The sequence below is a fragment of the Nelumbo lutea genome, chromosome 6, assembly GCF_056320005.1.
Source record: "Nelumbo lutea isolate HS-2025 chromosome 6, American lotus-T2T, whole genome shotgun sequence".
NCBI lineage: Eukaryota > Viridiplantae > Streptophyta > Magnoliopsida > Proteales > Nelumbonaceae > Nelumbo > Nelumbo lutea.
In genome coordinates, this window is record NC_142689.1 from 6576684 (window position 1) to 6598511 (window position 21828).

Sequence of the window (21828 nt, forward strand, 5' to 3'; positions counted from 1 at the left end):
CGTCTTCCTTCATATTCACACCGCCAGTTTTTTTTTTTTCTTTTTCTTTTTGCGTTTTATTACTAATTTTTTAATTCCGGGTCTCGAGGTAAACCATGTGATGCCACGTCTTTGGTTTAGGAATCTTACGGTCCACGTGTCAACAAAATATTCTAAGCCCGGACATCTACTTGTCACGTGAGATGAGATCCATATCTCTCTTGATTCCCAACCCCGTCTCTCTGGGAGTGGGATTTGGGAAGTCTAGTAGTAGTAGATCTCCAAATATTTTCTTCTATGCCCGGACATCTACTTGTCTTTTAACGTTGTGATTTTTTTAGTAAAAATCGTCTCACATGGACACGTGTAATCATAGCAGATCTCCAATTCCATTCGTGAGATTAAGATTGAAAAATCGTTAAGTTGGTCATTGGAGACAAAACTCGAAGCGACATCCATCCTATTTGGATTGACATTTTTACACAGAGGAGGAAACAACAGCATATTTTGGGCCTATAATTACATACAAATACAATTACAAAGCAAAAAATAACAGAAGATAGGGAAATTCAAAGGAAAATAAAATGAAAAAAGAGAAATCTTTAGTGATAAATGAATAAATGATAAATCTCGGTCTGTCCTTTCCCTTTCGTTCCATTCTTTCCGCAAGAGAAATCGAACGAATTCGTCCATTTTCCCATTTTAAAACTCGTATCGATATTCGCAAGATTTCATTTCCTTTTTTTTTTTCCTGCATTTTTCACAACTCTGTAATGGAGAAGATGTATATCTAACCTACGCCGCTGCAGAGAGTACCTAGTTTGAATAAAAAAAACAGAAAATTTCACTGTCGGAGGAAGAAGAGAGTAGCTGTAGACTGTAGTATTCCGTTAATTTGTTTTTTGTCCTTCGCAAATACCAAAGATTTCTCATTATCCACATTTCTTTGTTCCATCGTGTGTTATTTTCGATTACTAAGAAGCTGTGTATCTTTGAATTTTTGTTCGTGGAGCTCTGCTCGAATCCTCGAATCAAGATATTCTCAGAGGAAGGAGCTCAATTTAGGGTTTTTCTATCTTTCTCCATTGAAAGAAAAAAAGAGAAAAGCTAGGGCTTTTTGAGAGATCTGTAGTTGTTGTTATCTGATTTTCTTTTTATCTAATGGGGAAGGGGAAGGTGGCAGTTGGAGCCGCGGTGATTTGTGCTGCGACTGTATGCGCAGCGGCAGCGCTTATCGTGCGTCATCGGATGCGATGCTCAGGTCGTTGGGCCCGGGCGATGGCCATACTGAAGGAATTCGAAGAGAAGTGTGCGACGCCGATTGGGAAGCTCAGACAGGTGGCCGATGCCATGACAGTTGAGATGCATGCTGGCCTTGCTTCTGAGGGAGGGAGCAAGCTCAAGATGCTTATCAGCTATGTCGACAATCTCCCTACAGGGTACAAAATCCATTTTTTTTTTTTGTTTCGTATTATTAATTTTGTTTCTGCTATTTTGCTTCGTGAACTTAATTCTGGTTGTTGTTGTGGTTTTGCGTTTTCAAGTTATTGTTGTCGACCTTTTCTTTTCTGCAAATTTTAATTAGTTTTGGAGATGTATTGATTAAAAGCGGTGACTGCTTCTAAAGCAAACGATCTTCAATCGAACATTCATTGTTCTAGTATGCTCAATAGTTTCTGTATGTAAGTCTATACAATGCCCCTTGGAAGGCCCAGCTTGGTTTTATTTTTTTCATTTAAACGAATGCCGGTTGTTATTTTTTTGGTGGAATGTGGGATCGGTTTTCCTCTAATAAGGAGGGTTAGATGCCTTTGACAGGGTAATATTTTAGCTGAATTGCGGTGGTGTTCAAACTTCGAACACTGAAATGCTGTCAAGAGACTCAGGACACTGGGCCCTTGTTAAGCAGGGTTCATCTCCCCCTCTTTTGATATTACTATCCCCTGTCGATTTAATACTATAAGCAAAATGTACAAATTTATTAGCGATGATTGTTATTTGCAAAAGCCAGTTTTGTAGTTGTGGATGTACCGTAGAACTGGATAGAATAGGAAATTGTTCATCATTCTAATTGAAAAACTTTGGTATAGACAAAAATGGAAAAAGTACTACCTTCATAACAACTCACAGCTGTTATTGAAGAAACAGTAAGGAACAATCAAGATTCAGAACCATTGGCATGATAGCTGTTATTTTAAACCTTGATTTGGTGAAGACATTAATTTCATTGGAATACCAGTGAGGAACATTCATCAGTCTTTGTTTGTAAATCACCTATTTTGGTAAAATTATCCCTCTATAATATAAATAATATCACTTTTGAATGCCTCCCTCTCATTAATCCTTCTTGTTTTAGAGATGAGAAAGGATTATTTTACGCCTTGGACCTTGGTGGAACAAACTTCCGGGTGTTGCGAGTACAGTTGGGTGGGAAGGATGGGCAAGTTCTCAAGCAAGAATTTACTGAGGTGTCAATTCCTCCACATTTGATGACTGGGGGTTCAGATGTGAGTTAATTGCCAGTCCAAGGTGTCATTTCCCATCTTCAGTTGGATTATATCCCATGTTTCTAACATTTTGAGAGGATTTTTTTTTTTTTTTTTAATCCAGGAGCTTTTTGATTACATTGCATCAGAACTTGCAAAATTTGTTGCTAGCGAAGGTGAAGACTTTCATCTTCCTCCTGGTAGACAGAGAGAACTGGGTTTTACCTTCTCATTCCCAGTGAGGCAAGTATCAATAGCATCCGGGAATCTAATTAAGTGGACAAAAGGTTTCAATATTGAGGATACGGTAATTTTTATTCCCTATGATCCTGTTTACATATAACTATATTGTTAAATGTCTTGGTTACAAGTATCAAAAGTTTAAAATTAAAGGATGTTGGTATTTATATGTAATGTAATTTGGCTTTCTTCATGAACATTATGAATGCCTTAAAATTTTCATTTTCCATATCATGTGACTAAGTCTTTGTAGTTGAATTATCTGGCATGGATCCAGGTCTTAGGTGATGGTTGGGAGTGCATATTGTTTCTAAACAGGCTTTTTGGATAAGCACTTATTAAATAAGCCAGCTTATGAGTGTTTGGTGAAGAAATTCTTCTTTCAAATGGGGGGTAGTATAGGTATTTTGATAATTAGGCGGCAGGCCAAGATGGGCCAGAAATACAACAAGCACTTATTAAAAAGCCCAAAATTTGGGCTTCTTCAAAATGGGCATATTTTGTTGACAAAGCACTTATTGGGCTTTTTTTTACCAATTAGTGCTTTTTCAGGTGCGTTTGGAATCTTTTAAGCGCTTTCCCCAGTAAGTGCTTAAAAAAGCACTCTCAAACAAAGGCTTAAAAGGCCAAAGGTGGTTGGGTTTTGGAGAGGTGAGGTGTAAGCCACAAATTTACTATATGTATTTGTACGTTTTTATGTTTTACTTGTCAAGAAATATCTTTTTTGTGTCTTGGATTTTAATTCATTTCTTTTGTATTCAATTTAAATATTCCTTTTTATTACATACATACATACATACATACATACTATATATACACATACGCATTATATTATATTTTTTTGAAAGTAAATGAAAAATAAAATATTATTAAAAATAAAAAGGAGATTACTAAGAAAGTTGATAAGCAATCACCCGGCAAGAGCAAAGAAAACCCCAATATGGACAATCCCAAAAAAGAATAATTCCACAAACCCCATCTGAAAAATCAAATTATCTTGACATCTGAACCCCACCCCATAACAAATGAAAGATTTGATGAGCAATCCAAAACCCAAGAAAAAATTGCAAATCCCAAAGAAACAAACAAGACTAGACCAATGATTTAAAAGGCGTGCCTAGGAGCACAGGCGAGGCGCATTTTGTGGTATGTGCCTCGCCCAGGTCCTAGGCGCACCAGACTCCTAGTGCGCTTGATGCACCTTGCACCTCAGCCAGGCGTGCGCCTTTTTAAAATTTTGCGCTTTTTGCTTTTTTTTTTTTGAGTTTAACGGCTGGATCGGGGGCTCTACCCTTGGACCCTCGACCACGCTCCTCAAGGCAAGCCCGAACAAGTCTTTGTTAGGGTCTGAAATTCTTATTTCTCACAAAAATAATGATTTTATAACTTTCATTGCCTTTTAAGAAGATATTTCATTGCAAGGAATGAATCAACAACTTTAGCCCGAACAAGTTTATGTTAGGCTCCGGGAACCCCGTATTTGCTAATGTTGTTCATTCATTCATTGCAATAAAATATTTTCTTAAAAGGTAATGGAAGTTATAAAATCATTATTTTTTATGTGAGAAATAAGAATTTCAGACCCTAACATAGACTTGTTCGGGCTTGCCTCGAGGGGCGTGGTACAAAGGTGACTCGTAGAATCAAGAATGTTTATATGTTTTATGTGAGAAATAAGAATTTCAGACCCTAACATAGACTTGTTCAGGCTTGCCTCGAGGGGCGTGGTACAAAGGTGACTCGTTTAATATGTTTTACATCGCATTAGCTACTTGAAGCAATGCAATTAAGGAAAAAAAGAGATTGTGGGTTTTACATGCTTTATATGTTTGCTTTTATTTTTAAATTTTCATTTGAATATGCTTTACATGTTATGTTTATGTATTTTAATTTTTGATAATAGGTTTTTTAATACATTCATTTTAAAATTTAAGTTTATATTTTTTCTTAACATTATGTTTAATATTTTTGCATTTTTTTTGAATTTTCTGACTTTTTTTTTTTATTTTTAGCTTTTTTCCCACCTTGCTTAAAAAGGCGCGCACTTCGCCTTGGACTAGACCCTCAATCCTTAACGCATGAAGCCAAGCCAAAACCAAATTATCTTGGATTTCCTCACAATTTTGCTAGGGCCAACCCTTAATAAGTCCCCCCTCCCACCCTTTTGATCAGCAACAGATAAAAGATTTCATTAATTAGAATAAATATAGATACAACAAGAAGTTGTGAAATCCAGCATTAGATAGCTGACCCAACCCAAATTACAATTGTGCCCAAAACAGCTGTGTTCTTTGAACTCCTTGGTTAGCTAAGCTATCTGCCAAGCTATTGGCAGTTCTCTTCACCCATCTCACTCGGATTGACATATCCTTTGAGAGCCATTTAAATTTTCTGAGATTGTTTCTCATCTGCCATGTCACCCCTTCACCCTTTTGCATCCAGTTTATCACTGTTTTCGAGTCTCTCTCAATAACCAACCTGTTAATACCCAGTTCTTTTGCTTTTTCCACCCCAAATACTGCAGCCATGAATTCTGATCTCGCCAAGTCACCCTGTCCCACTTGACCGGAGTAGATAGCAATGATATTTCCATCTTCATTTCTAATAAACCCCCCTATGCCTTAGGGGTCCGGATTCACCACATAGCTCCCATCAAAGTTAAGCTTCTTCAAACTGTCTATTGGGGGAGACCAGTTCTCAACAAACTTCTGTCTTGTTGAAGAGGAGGTGGCAATAACACCCCAAACCCTGAAAAAACCTTCTACCTTGAAATCTGAAAACAACTTCATGCTGTTTACCCAATGTGCCACTCTCAGGGTTATTGTTTCAATCAATGCTTCCTTGCTTTTTTCTCTTTCTTCAAATATTCTTGTATTTCTTTCCTCCCAAATAGTCCCCAATATTGCTGCTATAGTACACCTCTACATGATCTTACCCCTCCTTAATAAGTCCCCTTCAGTTTGGCGAAACCTTAGACACCTGAACTTGATGCTGATTCTCTTGACTTTTAAAGTGTTTGCCTATTTTGTGGACTCCTTCAGAATTGCATTTCTATCCTCTCCTCTCCACCTCCAAAACTCCCCTCATCTCCTTTCCTTCTTCCTTCAATTTTTCCTCTTCTACTTCCCCTACCATCACCTTTTCTTGCAACTCCGACATAGAAAAGTTCCCAACTCCCTTTTCCTTGTTGACCACTTTCTCATGAACCTTTTCCATGCAAATGCAAAGTTGGTTTAGTTTTGCATTGACAAATGTACTTTCTTGCCAAATGATTTTTAGTTGTAATGGGTGCAAACATGAATCCTAAGATTGAAATATTCCTTTTTAACATTGATCTACTTTTTGGATGCAAACTTTGCTCTCATTTTGGATGCAAGCATGCCTTGAAATTTGTGAAAGCTGTCATTTTCAGTACATAAATGCATTCTTACCAAACAAACATAAGCAAAACTGAACCAGAGTGCATATATGGACTGAACTGGCATTTGCACTCTTCCAAAACGGAGCTTAAGGTTTTTACAGGTGTAACCATTTCTTCCTTGCTTTTTTTTTTTTTTTCACTCTATACCTCCAACTACAACTTGAAACAGGGCATTCACCACACTTTTCCTTCCCACCGAATTCTTTCCTTGTGAGATTATAACTAGTTGTCTTTTTCTCTACCAAACTTTTCCTCCAGGGTGACATACCAGCCACATACTTGTTGCATAGTCTTTCCTTTCTGTTTTTAGGGAGTCCTTGCAGAAAACTTCCAGTCAACATTCATCGCTGCATCCAAAAAATTTTGGAACCACGATACAGCCTTTCCCTCTAGGAAAACAGTATCTCTTCTTCCTTCTTGAACGTTCAATGAGAGGTCTCCTTGATGTGTTATCTGTTCTAGGCTTGTAGCAGCAGGCCCTTTCCCTCGATTGTGAAGCTTTCCCTCCAACTTTCCCTTCATCTAACTCCTGGGCTCTACAGTGATACACTTTATTTCTTTCATAGCATATACACTCATATATACTCTTTTTAATATGGATATTATATTTTTGAAATTTTATTTTGCATTTATAACCTTCTCTACCTGGAGGAAAGAATCTGTTTATTTAATTTATACCTAATTTAATTTAATTTTTTAACTTAAAATAATTTGTAAATATTTTTAAATGAATATTTTCCATTACAAACATGACACTTCATTTTTGGTTCTAGATGATTTGCAAGTGGGATTGGATAGAAAGAGATTGACAATTTTGTTAAATTTTCAATTCTATTGATTATTTCTATTAATTTGTATATTATTTCTATTTAAACAAAACATAACCATGAGTTTTAGTTTTAAGATTGGTGGGTCCTACTACCACATATTATATGTGAACATATAATGGAGATGCCACTTCACATATAGTAGATTCAGATGTGGAGTGGCACAGTGAGACTCTTTTATTTCTTGTATCAGTCACTAGAACTCTTTTATTTGATAAGAAAATTGTAACAAAGGAATTTTTGGGTTGGGAGGGATATTCGGAGATTTTTTTTTTTGGGTTTACATTGCTTGATTTTATTGGTAAATAACTAAATAATGAAGCTTCTTCGAACTTTGGAAAATATGACATAATTTATTTATTTTTTTCATCTTATTCACTGGTTACTGATTGCATGAGGTGTGCACCTCACTAGGCTGTGAGCCACAAGCCTCATGAAACTTGTAGATGGGTGAGGCTAGCCATTTTATTTGTACCTGGCCTTGAGCCATATGCTCTTAACACCTCACCACTCTTTGCTCCTTTTCATATTCCTCTCTGTCTAGAACTGGGTCTCCATTATTGCTTGCTACTTGCGAGTATCCTTGTTACTGCATGCTAAATGCATACGGTTTATTGGGGCGTGGGTTCTCATGCTCCATGCCTACGCCTTCTCTTGCAATAAAATGAAGAATGTTTTCTTTAGGAAAAGTTGGTAAAGTCTGCATTCCAGCTCTCTTCTATTTGCTGAATTAGAGGCGGACTTTTATTAGTTCATATATGTTGTTGAGTCTGAATATTAATTCTTTACAGATCAATAACTCTACTAATCACTATCAGAGACCAGGTATAATCATATTGGAGGTATTGAAATCTTGGAAACAAGACTTTCCAGTTCTTCTGGAGCAGTAAATTACAATTTTCTGTGATGAAACTACAGGAGTAATTTCGTTTTATTTTTTATAAATCTTGTACAATTTCTTTGAGCCTTGAACCTTTGCACAGTCTAGGGTTAGCTGTTGCATCCCAAGATTGCATGATTAAAACCATGCATCACTTCGTGTATTCTGAAATTTCAACTTTACATATGAATGTTGTTAAACCACCAAAGTTGATGGGGTTAGAAGACGTGTGTTGAAATAGTAAGAAATGATTCAAGTGTTCATAATTAGGCAAAATAGGATTCATGTAGCTGACCCCATATATAGTTCGAATAAGGTTTAGATGATGATGATGAATGTTGTTGATTCATCATCATTATCTAAGCCTTATCTTTATGGGGCTAGCTGCATGAATTCTGTTTCACTATTTCGTTCTATTTGATGTTATATCCATTGTTAAATTATGGACAGAACTATTTCTAACTACTTTGACCCATGTCCTTTTTGGTCTACCGCTAGACCTTCTGGCTCTTCCGACTTGTGAAATTGCTTCTTCTTACGGGTGCTGTTTGTGGTCTTCTATGAATGTGACCAAACCATCTTAGTCTAGTTTCTGTTATTTTATCCCCCATTGGAGCTATTCCTAGGTTCTTTCAAATGACTTTATTTCTGACCCTATTCCTTTTCTAGTTTTTTCACTAATCCATCTCAATGGTATTTGTCTATCACATTAGACTCCAGAAGTGTCCCTCCATTTTGCCCATCCCACTCTAATTCTATGTGCGACATCCTCCTCAATCTCTCCTAATGAACCAATGTATCAGAAAAGGTCACATCGTGTTATCTCTTGATCTCTAATCCTAAGTGTATCCTCAATTGTACTCCTGTTATTATCAACTTTACATATTATATATCCTGTTTTAGTCCTACTTATTTTAAAACTGCTTGTTACCAAGGTATTTGTACATAAACTTAATTTTGCATTTAATTATTCATTAGGTTTATCAATTAAATGATAGTATCAGCAAACAACATGCATCATGGGACCTTCTCTTGAATATGTGTAGTCAATTCATCTAAGACCAATGCAAATATATAAGGGCCAATTGTTGAACCATGGCGAAAACGCAACATAACTGCAAAATCTGATGTCTCTCCCATAGGTGTTCAAACATTGGTTATTGCACCCTCGTACATATCCTTAATTAGGTCTATATAGTTTTGTGTTAAACATGTCTAGACTTGTAAGCTGATCTTGCCTGTTCAAGTCATGCCATTCTAAGTTACCCAAATTTAATTCTATGAACAATATTCTCAAAATTTTCTGTCCTCGCAATAATTTATTATATAGAGAAGAAAAATACTTGCATTTTGCACCATCTCCTCAACATGGGAAGTGATTTCTTGCCTTGTTGAGATTGCAGAATATACAATATTTTTTCGTGATCTGACTTTTTTTTAATAAAACCCATCAATTTCAAATGATACGTTGATTCCATTGGACAACCATGGGGCCATCTCAGCCACCAGATCATAGGTGGCTGAAGCTATCCTTCACTGTTGAATGACCTACATTATGGATTCTGTAGTTGTTGATCATTCTCTAATCACATTGGAGTAATTCATCCTCTAAACTTGGATTATTGTCTCCTTAGAGCTCAAAAATAGAGAAGGATGAGCCCGTAGAACATATGCTGTTCAATTGGTGTTTCTTAATTTTCATTCTAGATTTTATTGTGCCCCTAGTCTACTAGGATAATATAACAGGCAAAAAGTGTATATAAATAGTCTGCTAGGATAATATAACAGGCAAAAAATGTATATAAATAATTTGGTTCCAATGTGCAGCCCAAGGAATGTCATAACATGGGGATGTCCAAGGCAGGCTAACTGTAAACGGCAAAGCTTGCAGAATCTCAAAACTGCTTTACTGGTGGGTTTGGAGAATGGCAAGAAAAATCAAGCAGCAGAAAAAAACTTGGTATAGTGGAGTCTCACCAGCAAAGGAAGAAGAATAGAGGAAGAGGCGAGAAATATAAAGGAAGCACAAGCCGTAGAGAAAAATAAAGGAAGAAACAAGAGAGAGGGGAGAGATAATGGGTAGTCCTACCAAAACCATTTTGGAATTGGTGTCTTTTCAAAGCTATCATGACATAGTGTAGTTTAAGTCCTCTATAGGAACCTTGGGATACTAGGACAATCACAATATATGATATCCACCTGACATGTGGGGCCCACTTGTATTTAGATAAATGTGGTGTAAATAATTCGAACTTAGTCTTGCTTGTTTAATTTCTCTTACTCTGCTGTTCTTTACACTTTGGCCATTTCAAATTTCTGATTTGGCTTTGTTTTTTTGCTGTCTAATTAGGTTGGCCAAGATGTGGTTCTGGAACTAACTAAAGCCATGGAAAGACAAGGCCTTGACATGCGTGTGGCTGCTCTAGTAAGCTTATGCAACTGTCTTCCCAGATAAAACCTGACTGTTGGTTTATCTAAGATAATGATTTATAGTTTGAACCAAAAAATGATTTAAAGTTCCAATCTTCCAAACTAGTGGTCAATTTGGGGAGTTTTTCTTTTTCTGGTGACATCTTTAAATTTATGAGCATTTAATCAGCAGATTTTTGCAGGTCAATGACACAATTGGAACACTAGCAGGTGGTAGGTACACAAACAATGATGTTGTTGCTGCTGTGATCTTGGGAACTGGAACCAATGCAGCTTATGTAGAGCGTGCACATGCAATTCCCAAGTGGCATGGGCTTCTACCTAAATCAGGAGAGATGGTTGGTGCTGGTGCATTCCTTTGCTCTTGTTTACTTGTTATTCCCTCCTAACAGAACATGTTTCCTAACTCTATTTTCTTACTCATCTTATTAATCATTTTACTCTCACATACAGAGAAAGAAAGACTTAATCAGAGTGCAAATATTATAAATGCAGATGAAATATTGAAGCATCACCACTTTTGATCATGTAGGTTATTAACATGGAGTGGGGTAACTTCCGGTCGTCCCATCTTCCTCTGACAGAATATGATCATGCATTGGATTCAGAGAGTTTAAACCCTGGTGAACAGGTAACCTTTGCCATTGTTATCGCAGAATAATACCTAAATTATTGTATACTAATTCTTTTTTATAATTCTCTGTAGATATTTGAGAAGATTATTTCTGGAATGTACTTAGGAGACATTGTACGGAGAGTCTTGTTAAGGATAGCTGAGGAAGCTGCCTTTTTTGGTGACACTGTTCCATTGAAACTTACAGTTCCATTTATAATGAGGTATGCCATGGTGTTGTAGGCTATGCATGTAAACCTTATGAATATCTACATGTCTTTCTTTTATTATATTTCCGTAAAGCTAGTATGCATTGTGCTGATAAAAAAAAAAGCTAATTTGCATTGCTGAAGTTAAATAGTTATTATTAGGTGCAAGACAAGCTGCAATTATACTCTAGCTAGTCCATGGACAGAGAGAAACAAGTTTAGGGTTTTAAGAAATTTATTTTATAGACTTCTGGCAGCAGAAAAGTTGGGCTGTTTTTGGATTTGAGCTGAATCAGAAAGCATGTGCAAAAAAGTACTCTTTTTGCTAATTTGGGGATTCTCTGTTTGGCCAAAAATTAAGGCAGGGGGAGTCCTGTGAGTGGCTTCTCACTGCATTTTCCTCATTTTTAGTGGAAAAAAATTCTGCACGAGGACTGTCATTCAAGACAATGATTTGGTGGCATGTTGAATCCACTTTCACTTTCTGCCTCCCCGAATATGAATGCAGCCTTATTGCATGGAGAAAGAAGGAATTTAACAATTTAGCTACAGTATTGCTAAAATTTTAAACAAATTCTGAAATTAAGGGTTTAGACAGAACAAAATAGTGTTTTTTTTTTATAATTACAGAATAGGGTTTGTTTGGACTGCAGAACACAAGTTGAAGGGTTTTAACTAGGTCATGAAATTGGAAATTTTTGGATTTGAATGATACAGGGATGTGGACTGGTTTTAGGATATTGGAGGTTACACAAATGGTAAAAATGGGAGATTGATTTATTTAAAGGTTAAAAAAGGATCTATCATGGCTAAAAGTAGGAGACTGATTTCTTTTTTGGTTAATGTGCCTAGAAGGTTGTATTTTGCTTCAGCTTTTTATTCAATGTTTTAAAACGCGGAGGCGTGACGCAAGGTGTTCCACTACCTAGAGGCGTGAGGCGTATTTCAGAACGTAAGAGGTGTAAGCCTGCCGAACACGAGGCTTACGCCTCCTTAAGAGGAGGGGGGTCAAGAGGAAGAAGGAAGACGTAGGAGAGGAGGAAGAACAGGAAGGAGGATCTCATTTTTTCTTTATTTTTAATAAGAATCTTTTGTATTAAGAAGAATAAAGATGCATCCAGCTGAAGGGGCTGAGGGCCGATCACTTTCCTTTCCCCTTGTCTTTTCTTCCCTTCCCTTCCCTTTCTTTTCCTTTCCTTTTTCTTTTTTTTTTCAGTCTTTTTATATGAGGTGTGCATGAGGCGCATAAGGCATATGCCTCTAGCATGCCTCGTGAAAAAAGCACATGAGGCATACACCTCAGAGGTGTCAGCGCCTCTGGCATATGCCTCCGCGTTTTGGGAGTGCCTCGCCTGTAGGCACGCCTTCAGGCGTACACCTCCCATGCCTTTTAAAACACTGCTTTTATTAACGATGCTCTTTGATCTCGTTAGCAATAAAAATGAGACAAAAAGTAATGGTGATACACCTCATCCATGAATGAAAAAGAGAACGAAATAAAAAACAAAATACTGGAACCCTGCTACTTCCTATCAGCAATCCCAACCTAGTATCTGTTTCACAAGTAGAGTGTGTTTAGGATTAAGAATTATTTGCAGGATTCTTAAGAGACGAAATAAAAGGGTTCTAAGAAAAGATTATGATAGAAAAGAGAGATGGATGTACATGTTCTGTAATTAATTGGATGGGAAAACAATTCAATTTGACCTGGTCATATATAATAGAAAAGAATCGTTAGGGTTTAATATCAGAGTTGTGGGTTATAAATCTAGTTACCTAAATTGTGAAAAATCAGGAAATTTGAGAAGCTCATAACTTGGCATCTATGGACGAGAGTTTGTTATGTGCATGACTCTGTGAATGTACTTTGAGCATGCTATACACGCAAGAGAGGGAGATGCACATTTATAAATTGAGAGACACAGAGACAGATGGCTTCCATTCCTTTGATTGATGGTGGTTTCTGTATGTGGGATGCTCGTGCTTTTATGCAAATGTGTTTTTTTTTTAATTTAAAATTTTCTCTCTTTTCTTCCTCCTTCAAGGCTTCAACACAGAGGGCACAGCATATAATAAGAGATATTTATTGGGTCTAAGAAGGGAGAAATCTTTTAAACTGTAGAAAAATCATCATGGAGGAGGATTCAAAAATTGTTATTATTAGGTGGCCACAGAACAACCTGGAGGGTACATGGTTCTACAGAGTATATACATATGATTAAGAGGGCCCCTTGATCTGCTAACAGTTTGGCAGACATGCTGGGAAAACAAGATGTGGAGAGAAACAAGGTATTTTGGGGTCTAGTGACCCAAGGGGGAATTTGGGGATGTTCTCCTGAATTGCAGGGACATTTTTTCACCTTTGCTTATTATTTTGGTTTGCAACTTCTAGGGCTGCAAACAGACCAAATTGAATTCGAATAGGGGTACATTCAAATTCAATTTGATAAGAAATGTATGATATCCAATCATAATCCACTTCGATTCAAATGACAATTAAACAAAAAGGTCAATGTTTTATAGGAGTAAAGATATCAGGGATGAGCAACACACATCTTAAATCCATGGCTTCTTTGATGAATCTCTTTAGATATTTAAAGACACAAAGCTTCGTCTTTTCCGGTTCAAGAGCTGGCACTTCTCTTCTCCTCCTAATCTCGTTAGCTGCTTCTCTGTGTAATAGATTAGCTCCATCACATTGATGTTATCTTCCCTATCTTCCTCTGCTAGACTCTTCCATTCAGAGAACCATGCTACTATTGGAATTGCTCCAAAATTAACCGGCTTTCTCTGCTGAACTCTTCAATTGCTTAATCTCTTTAACTCTGTCTCTCTTTGTTCTCATGGAAACGGAATATATGTAAGGCAATAGCTTTACCTTTTCTCTTCTTTGCAATTGAAAAGATAACTCCACATTTAATGCCAGATCTTTCACAATTTAAAAATATTTGTGCATAATAAAAACAGGGTACAACTGTCATGGACAGAGAGAGTAGGAGAAGACCTTTGGGATTACACGTCCTTTTGTTCAAAGATCCCTCAAAAGTATAGAAGTATTTAAACTTGTAAAGAATAAAGGAAAAATGTACAACCATCCTTTTTATTATGCACATGTATAATATACAACATAACTGGATCAAACTGTAGTCTATCTGAATTCGATCTGATAAATAAACAAATCATATTAGCTGATTCAATTTCGATTCATTTAATACTGTTGTATATCTGAATCCGATTTAAATGGGTAAATTCAATCGGATCGGATACCCAATTCATTTGCAGCCCTAGCGTCTTCATGAGCATCTGAGCTTTCAATAGTTCATTCTTTTTTTGGTTTCCATGCTGCAAATGTACTTTGCATTGTCATGGGTGTTCTTGACTTCTTCTATTGTTTGAGATGTAAATTAGTTTCTATTTATTGGTTATTGTGCATTAGTCACCCTAGTTAATGCAGTCAATAACAACTTCTACGTTTATATTCTAAACTTAATGAAGGTAAGGTACATTAGAAACCTTTTTTTTTTTTTGGGGGGGGGGGGGGGAGGCCAAATGAGCCACATTAAAATTGATTGGGACCAACTTTTGAATTTTGATGGGAAGTTTGAAATTTGTTACTGTGCATAAGTAGTTGGTTGTCTTAAATCTGACATGGATAGTTATATTATGAACACTCTTCTGAACATGAAGCTAGTACATTTTTGTTTCATTATCCATGTAGAAGCTTCAGTTTCCCTCAGGTTTTATTGCTACATTATGGGTTATGTAATCTGCAGGACGCCTGACATGTCTGCCATGCATCATGACACCTCTTCAGATCTCAAAGTGGTGGGGAGCAAATTGAAGGATATCTTAGGGGTATGCTTTTTACACAACCTTGTTTGGAGCTACATCCATCATCACCACCAGGAAAAAAATAATGAAGAAAGAAAATGAGGGAAGTGGAAAGTGAGAAAAAAATGAATGAAAAGTGGAGAAGTATTTTATTTGCACATATTTTCCTGTGAAACAAAGTATCAAATATCAATTGCTAATTTTCATTTGTGAACATGACTAACCTGATAGATCATATTGCCTCCACTAAACTGTTAAACCAAGCTGAAGAATTTTGTTTGCTTTTTATTTTCTTTTGGGGGGTGGGGGTCGTAAATATGAAAATGTGAGTCATGTACATTATGTGGCTGAAACTGAAAAGCCATCGTTGAAAATATGAAAAGCCATTTTGTTTGCTTTTTCATTTTCTTCACAAGTTTGCTTATTTATTTTGATGTTTTTTCCTCTTATTTCAGATATCTAATACTTCCTTGAAGACAAGAAGAGCCATTGTTGAGCTCTGTAACATTGTTGCAACGCGGGGGGCTCGCCTTTCAGCAGCAGGAATGTTAGGTATCCTGAAGAAAATGGGCAGAGACATAATAAAGGAAGGGGAGAAGCAGAGGACAGTTGTAGCCATGGATGGTGGGCTGTATGAACATTACACCGAATTCAGAAATTGTCTAGAAAATACTCTCAAAGAGTTGCTGGGAGAGGAAGCCTCTGAGAGTGTTGTTGTTGAACATTCCAATGATGGCTCGGGTATTGGAGCTGCCCTTCTTGCAGCCTCTCACTCCCAGTATCTGGAGGTTGAGGACTCCTGAGAATGATCAACAAGAAGCTAGTAACTTGTTGCAGAGGAAATAGTGAATTTTTATTACTCTTTTTTATCCATTTCTTCTTCCCTTTTATCCCCTTGTTTTCTTTTTCACTTCTTACCTAGATTAGCGTTAGGCCTTTATGTTTCTGTTTCATATTTGGAGATTGTTCCAGCAAATCTTATATTTATGGCTTTTGCAGAATATGATGATTATGAGAGGTAGATTAAATGTATAATTGCAGGACCTGGAAGTGGTGCATTTGAACTTTCCTACTTCGGCCTGTCAGTTTGCCTCTTCCGTCCTGTTTCCTACATGCCATTTGTAAGGTTGGGGTTGCGTTGGGGGGCCGTGGGTTGGTTAATAGTGAAGTATAGTGTAACTTCAGTGTCTGGAGAATAAAACTGCGAAATGAGTCTTTATCCTGCTTTGCGGCAGCTACTTTTACTCCAATGCAATAAACCAGGATTTTTATTGTTGAATGAATGTTTTTGCTTGACGTATTGCCGACTTTGGTCACCGTTCTTTCTTCCACTCTTATCTTACTTCTGTATTCAGAATCACGCCAAATCGGATGTCACCCAAAAGATTAGCTAGATGATTTATATGTTTTTCTTTTATGGTTATGACTTGTGAGAAAATACGACTTCGTTTTGGAAAGTCAAGAGGTACGGTACCTGGCCAGATCATCAACCGGAGTAAACGTAGCTCTGGGATTCTGTGCTTAATCTACGGTTTTTTTTTCCTTCTTAATTCACGTCTCATTTGGCTACTCCATTAAAGTTTGAAACTAATTCTGAGGAACAACCGTACAGATGCAGGATACAACAGGTTGTTTGTCAATTATTCAAAAGAGTAGTTCTGTAGTAGCATTGTGTTCTTCTATGCTGTGCTCTTCCAGTCTTCCTGACTGGATTTGGCTGGTGATTGAATTCAATTATTACCATCGTTTGAATTTGGTAGATTTGTCCGGTCATGGAAAGGGCTCCCCCTGAAAATATTAAAAGTTTAAAATATAATATTTAATATTTAACTTATCAGATATGAATACATGACACGTCCCGATATGTGACAAAATTTTGAACTGGCTGTTGGCTGTTGGGTTCTTTCAGTGAATGCCTTCGCAATTTGTGATTATTAATTTTCACTGATGGGGGTGGTTCCAAATTGAGCATTTTATGCATCAATCCTGGTTACTAGTACTGATGAATTTCATGAACTAACGGGTAAGTTACAGCTCGTTCCTCTATACTTGTTAGTGAAACAGAGCGTCATCTCCGGCCTGTGGTCTGCTTTGCTTTGCACAACAAATCAACATTGCATGTCGTAATGACTGACATAGTGAAGCCTATGAAAATTGAAAACTGGAAAAACAGTTCCATAGATGATCAAAACCAAAGTTAAGCCATGCAACTTATTCGTACATGGTTGGTATGGATGAAAGAGCAGCCCAGGTCAGGATAAGGCCATACTACTAGTAGTCACCTCTTAATGATGGTGTGCATATATAGTGTTGTTGTAACTTGTAACTGTATTGAGTATGAGAGGCTGGTTTGTGATGATGGCGTGGCATCCATCTCATGGGTGGTGATCATACGTTATATGACAAGCTATCATCGTCCGATGTCCTCCTACTCCGGCTTTCCTTGTAACCGGAAATGTATTTAGCACTGCTGAGCAGGGGAGCGACATCATACTCACCTCTGCCCACCTTCTCCTTCTCTCCGTGGTCTTGCAGAGGGCTACATCGCATTAGAACTTGCACCACTTCCTTCATTGAAGGCCTGGTGGAAGGCAAGGTCCCAGTACAAATGAGGCCGAGCTTGAACACGATGCTCATTTCATCCAAGTAGCAAGCTTCTCTGATCTGCTTGTCCAGAGCTTCCACGATGGGTTTGTCCTCTTGCAGGTGTCGCCACGCCCACTGGGCGAGACATGTATCCTCGTCTCCGTCGCCTGCTTCCCTACCGGTTGTCAATTCCAATAGCACCACCCCAAAGCTATAAACGTCAACCTTCTCGTTCACTTTGGTCGTGTAGGCGTACTCTGCAACCATTTGAAATTAATATATATCAAAAAAAAATTATTTTTACTTTTTTACAGATTTTTCAAATATTAGAAACGATCAAACTGTTACGCTTGATTACCTGGAGCTAAGTAGCCGAAAGAGCCCGCTACAGCTGACATGGTATCAGGCTCCCCTGGTTTGATCAGCATTTTGGCCAGCCCAAAATCTGCAATCCTCGCATTGAATTCTGAATCCAACAGAATGTTGCTTGACTTTACGTCACGATGAATGATCGGAGGAGAGCAGTCTTGGTGCATGTAGCAGAGCCCTTGGGCGGCTCCAATTGCGATATGCAACCTTCTGGGCCAATCCAACACCGTATGATGGACTGAGCCGGATGGTATCAATCCCCCCTTCTTCCCATGGAGCCATCGATCCAAGCTGCAGTTCTCCATGTACTCATAAACCAGAATCTTCGATTTCCCGTTCGAGATACAGCACATTAATTTCACAATGTTGGAATGTCGAATTGTCCCCAATATATGAACCTCTGCTTCAAATTCCTTCTCCAACTTCTCACCCAATCTTCTGTTATTCCATATCTTTTTAACGGCAACTACATCGCCGGACCGATGAAGGGGAACCCGATAAACCTTCCCTGATCCACCGCCCCCGATTAGGTTACTCTCAGTCAAACTTGACAATATGCTCGACTCTGTGAAGCCCAACCTCTGGAAAGAAGTGAGCTTCCACATTGGAGGATGACGTCGTCCACGCCTTTTGCTTCTGTAGTCTCTGATCAACAACAAGGTGGATAACACGGTAACCAGAAAAAGAACCCCGGCAAAGAATAGGATTATGGGCAGATGTCGGTGCAAAAATTTGTGCGAGTCTCGGGTTTCGGAAATGCAGGAACGGAGGTTTAGGATGCCAGTAGCTGCACATAGGCCTGGGTTATTCAGGAAGCTATTTTCGTAGGCCATGTTGTCGAACTCAGTAGGAATCTCCCCTGTCAATTGGTTTGAGGAGAGATTGAGCGATACGAGCTTAAGAAGCCCAAATTCAGATGGAATATTGCCTGAAAGTTGGTTGTCCGACAGGTCGAGGTAACTAAGGTCTGGAAGTAACCCGATGGTACGGGGAATTTGACCCGAGAGTTGATTTCTACTGAGGTTCAGAGAGTTCAGTGCCTTCCAAGAAATTATCTCTGATGGAAGCTCTCCATAAAGTCGATTGCCGTCGAGCGACAGAGTTGTGAGGTGGGGGAGGGCCGTCAGTTCCACAGGAATTTTGCCGGAAAATAGGTTGTTGCTGGCCTTGAAGACTACCAGATTGCTTGCGTTTCGGATATCTGAGGGAATTTCTCCAGAAAACCTGTTGTTACTGATCTCCAGTCGTGTTAAATTCCAGGCCAATTTGCCGGGAAGCTTGCCCGAAAAGAAATTCCCACTTATCATCAAGGACCATAGATTCAATGACGACCAGAGACTGTCAGGAATCTCACCTGAAAACCCGTTATTATAAAGCTGTACGGTGGTAAGACTACTGCAATTACCAAGAGATGCCGGGACTTCTCCGCTGAGACTGTTGGAGAAAACCACCACTCCTCTCAACATGCCGCCGGCACATAGATTTTCTGGCAACTTGCCACTAAGCCGATTTTTCGCGACCTCAATACGTTCAAGCTTCGAATAAAGGCCTAATTCGGGAGGGAGGACCCCACTCAAGCTATTGTTGTACAGGCGAATATCATTGAGCGCAGGTAGACGAGCGATGCTTGACGGCATCTCGCCGGATAAGCGGTTATAATACAAGACTAAATGTGTCAAGTTAACCAATTTTCCAAAATCTCCCGGTATGGGACCGGTCAAATTGTTGATGGAAAGATCTATGTCGGTCAAACCCAAAGCTTCAACTCGGGCAGGGATCTCTCCGGACAGTCTGTTAGCATAAAGATACAAATTAGTTAGTTGCTTGAGAAGAAACAAACTGGTAGGAATCGTCCCGTTCAAATGGTTCATCGATAGATCCAACCAGCGAATTGCGGCCATGTCACCGATCGATACCGGAATTTCTCCAATCAGATTCGTTCCGGCCATCCACAAGTAAGTAAGTTTCTTCAAGCGAGTGAATTGTACGGGGATCCTTGAAGGCACGAACTTGTTGTAAGCCATTTCGAGGGCTTCAAGGTTGGACAGGTTGCCGATATCCGGAGGAAAGGTGCCATTAAAGAGATTCTGATAAAGGTAGAGGCGCTTCAACGCCGACAAACGCCCGATTGTCGACGGGATGTCTCCGGAGAAGTTGTTGGCACCGAGATTGAGGAAGGAAAGGCTAGAAAGGCGGTGTATGTCATCAGGAAGCGTGCCGACGAAGTAGTTCTGGGAGAGATCAAGGTACTGGAGTTTGGAACAGTTATAAAGAAGAGTTGGGAATTCTCCGGGAATGTAGTTGTATGAGAGGTCGAGGTAGGTGAGGTTGTTGAGACCGCAGATGGCGGGAGGGATTTTTCCTGTGATGTTCTGGTTGTAAAATGAGATTTTGGTAACGGAACCATGGACGCAGGAGATTCCCGTCCAATTGCAGGGACTGAGCGAGGAATTCCACGAGTTCATGGGGGGTTGATCTCCCCAGTGTTGCTTTAGTTTGAGTAAGATGGAGAGTTCATCAATTCCGCTCTGGGAGTTGCCTTGCAAGACTAAGAAGGAGAGGAAGAGGTGGAGAAGGAGAAGAGTGGGTGGTGAAATTGGAAAAGAGAATGAGGTGGGTATTGTTCTGCACATTGAGAGAGACAAAGAGAGAGCCCGATGGCCGGGTTCCATCAACGACGCCGTTAGTTTTCTTTCTTGTTCAGAGCAAATACAAAGGTGAGGAGAGTGAGGAATAAGGATGGAGGTTGATTTGCCTTTGCCTGCCGGTTTTTAAAAAATTCGAAGGGCGCGAGCTTGAGCTTCCCAATCCTGAGTTGAGCCCGGAACGGAGCAAAGCGATGATGTTCAATCGCAAGGGTGGTGGCTGGCGCACTCTCTCATATTCCATCTGGCTTCTGATCTCTATAATTCTTTATATATATATATATGATTTTAATTTTGAATTTTTGATGGATGGGGCCGTGGGCTGTGGGCCGTTGCGCATGATCATATCTGACTAAGTCCACCACCACCAGTGAAGTGAGTGGGTTTGGCTAATTTCAGTTGTACTGTGTGATGGTGGACTAGAACCCACTATTTGCGTGGGCCCCTTTTTTTTTTTTTCAGAAGATGGATAGATTGATATGGCCTATGCCCTGCTTGCTAAGTTGCTACATCTCAATATCTCATAGAGTCATAGGGTGGGTATAAATAATACGAATCACTCCTTCTTTTCATATAAAATAAAAAAATAAAAATCCAGAAGGAAACAGGAACTTTCTGTTTTTGGCAAATCCTATGTTTTATTTTTAATTTCGCTAGCGGTGGAAAATTATTGTTTTGGTTAACTCCCAAGCTAAAAAAGCCTTTGGATTCGAGCTTTTATGCGGCCTTTGCCTTCACCGGTGGTCGGGGGGGTTCTTGGTTGACAGGGTTATGGGTTTGGGGGGATGTGCTGTTGGCTGTTGCTATCCCTCCCTTCCCCCTTCCCCCCACGGAACTACAAAAGTGCATCTTTGTCTTGCGATGCAGAAATAAGTGACCAAAGAAATTATAAATTAAAAACAAAGGGTTAAATACTATCTTTTGAGTTTACAAGTGGGGGCGCCTCACAACATCCCACATCCCCAGAATCTATGATGTTATCATCCCGATATGTTCTCAATACATACATAGAGGGGATGTATTGTGGGACATTGTGGGGCGCATATCTGAACTTTTATCTTATAGTTTAGCCAATAGTCAAAATTTTATCCTATTATTTTAAAAGTTATTTAAGGTATCTTAAGTTTTGTTTTTAGATAATGAACAAAATCCTGTCTTATTGTTAGTGTATCATTACAATCCATTTGCATGTTAGGTTATGTGATTTATATAATTCTTTTTAATTTGAAAAATATCTTTTTGTGGTCGACTTTGCCTTTCATCCTTCTTTAAATTTTTAAAATAAAACCCAACAGATGGATAATGTTTTATC

At 38.7% G+C, this 21828-nt stretch overlaps 2 protein-coding genes across 2 annotated transcripts; one reads left to right on the forward strand and one right to left on the reverse strand.

The window, feature by feature from the left end:
* Positions 1–221: 221 nt before the first annotated feature.
* Positions 222–16195, forward strand: LOC148847063 (hexokinase-1-like). Its single transcript, XM_088951639.1, has 9 exons — positions 222–1418; positions 2336–2486; positions 2590–2772; positions 10184–10258; positions 10446–10601; positions 10796–10894; positions 10970–11100; positions 14859–14940; positions 15372–16195. The coding sequence occupies exons 1-9, from the start codon at positions 1141–1143 to the stop codon at positions 15717–15719; spliced, it is 1503 nt and encodes a 500-aa protein (XP_088807765.1). The 5' UTR covers positions 222–1140; the 3' UTR covers positions 15720–16195.
* An 875-nt stretch (positions 16196–17070) lies between these two features.
* Positions 17071–20766, reverse strand: LOC148847064 (uncharacterized). Its single transcript, XM_088948725.1, has 2 exons — positions 17861–20766; positions 17071–17759 (listed from the first exon to the last, which is right to left on the reverse strand). Exons 1-2 carry the CDS (start codon positions 20541–20543, stop codon positions 17305–17307), a joined length of 3138 nt encoding a protein of 1045 aa, XP_088804851.1. The 5' UTR covers positions 20544–20766; the 3' UTR covers positions 17071–17304.
* Between the last annotated feature and the right edge of the window lie 1062 nt (positions 20767–21828).

Coding starts and splice junctions, on each gene's coding strand:
- LOC148847063 (XM_088951639.1), top strand. CDS start 1,141: ATGGGGAAGGGGAAGGTGGCAGTTGGAGCCGCGGTGATTTGTGCTGCG. Junction 1,419..2,335: donor GTCGACAATCTCCCTACAGG/GTACAAAATCCA, acceptor TTCTTGTTTTAG/AGATGAGAAAGGATTATTTT. Junction 2,487..2,589: donor TGATGACTGGGGGTTCAGAT/GTGAGTTAATTG, acceptor TTTTTAATCCAG/GAGCTTTTTGATTACATTGC.
- LOC148847064 (XM_088948725.1), bottom strand. CDS start 20,543: ATGGAACCCGGCCATCGGGCTCTCTCTTTGTCTCTCTCAATGTGCAGA. Junction 17,760..17,860: donor TTTCGGCTACTTAGCTCCAG/GTAATCAAGCGT, acceptor AAATGGTTGCAG/AGTACGCCTACACGACCAAA.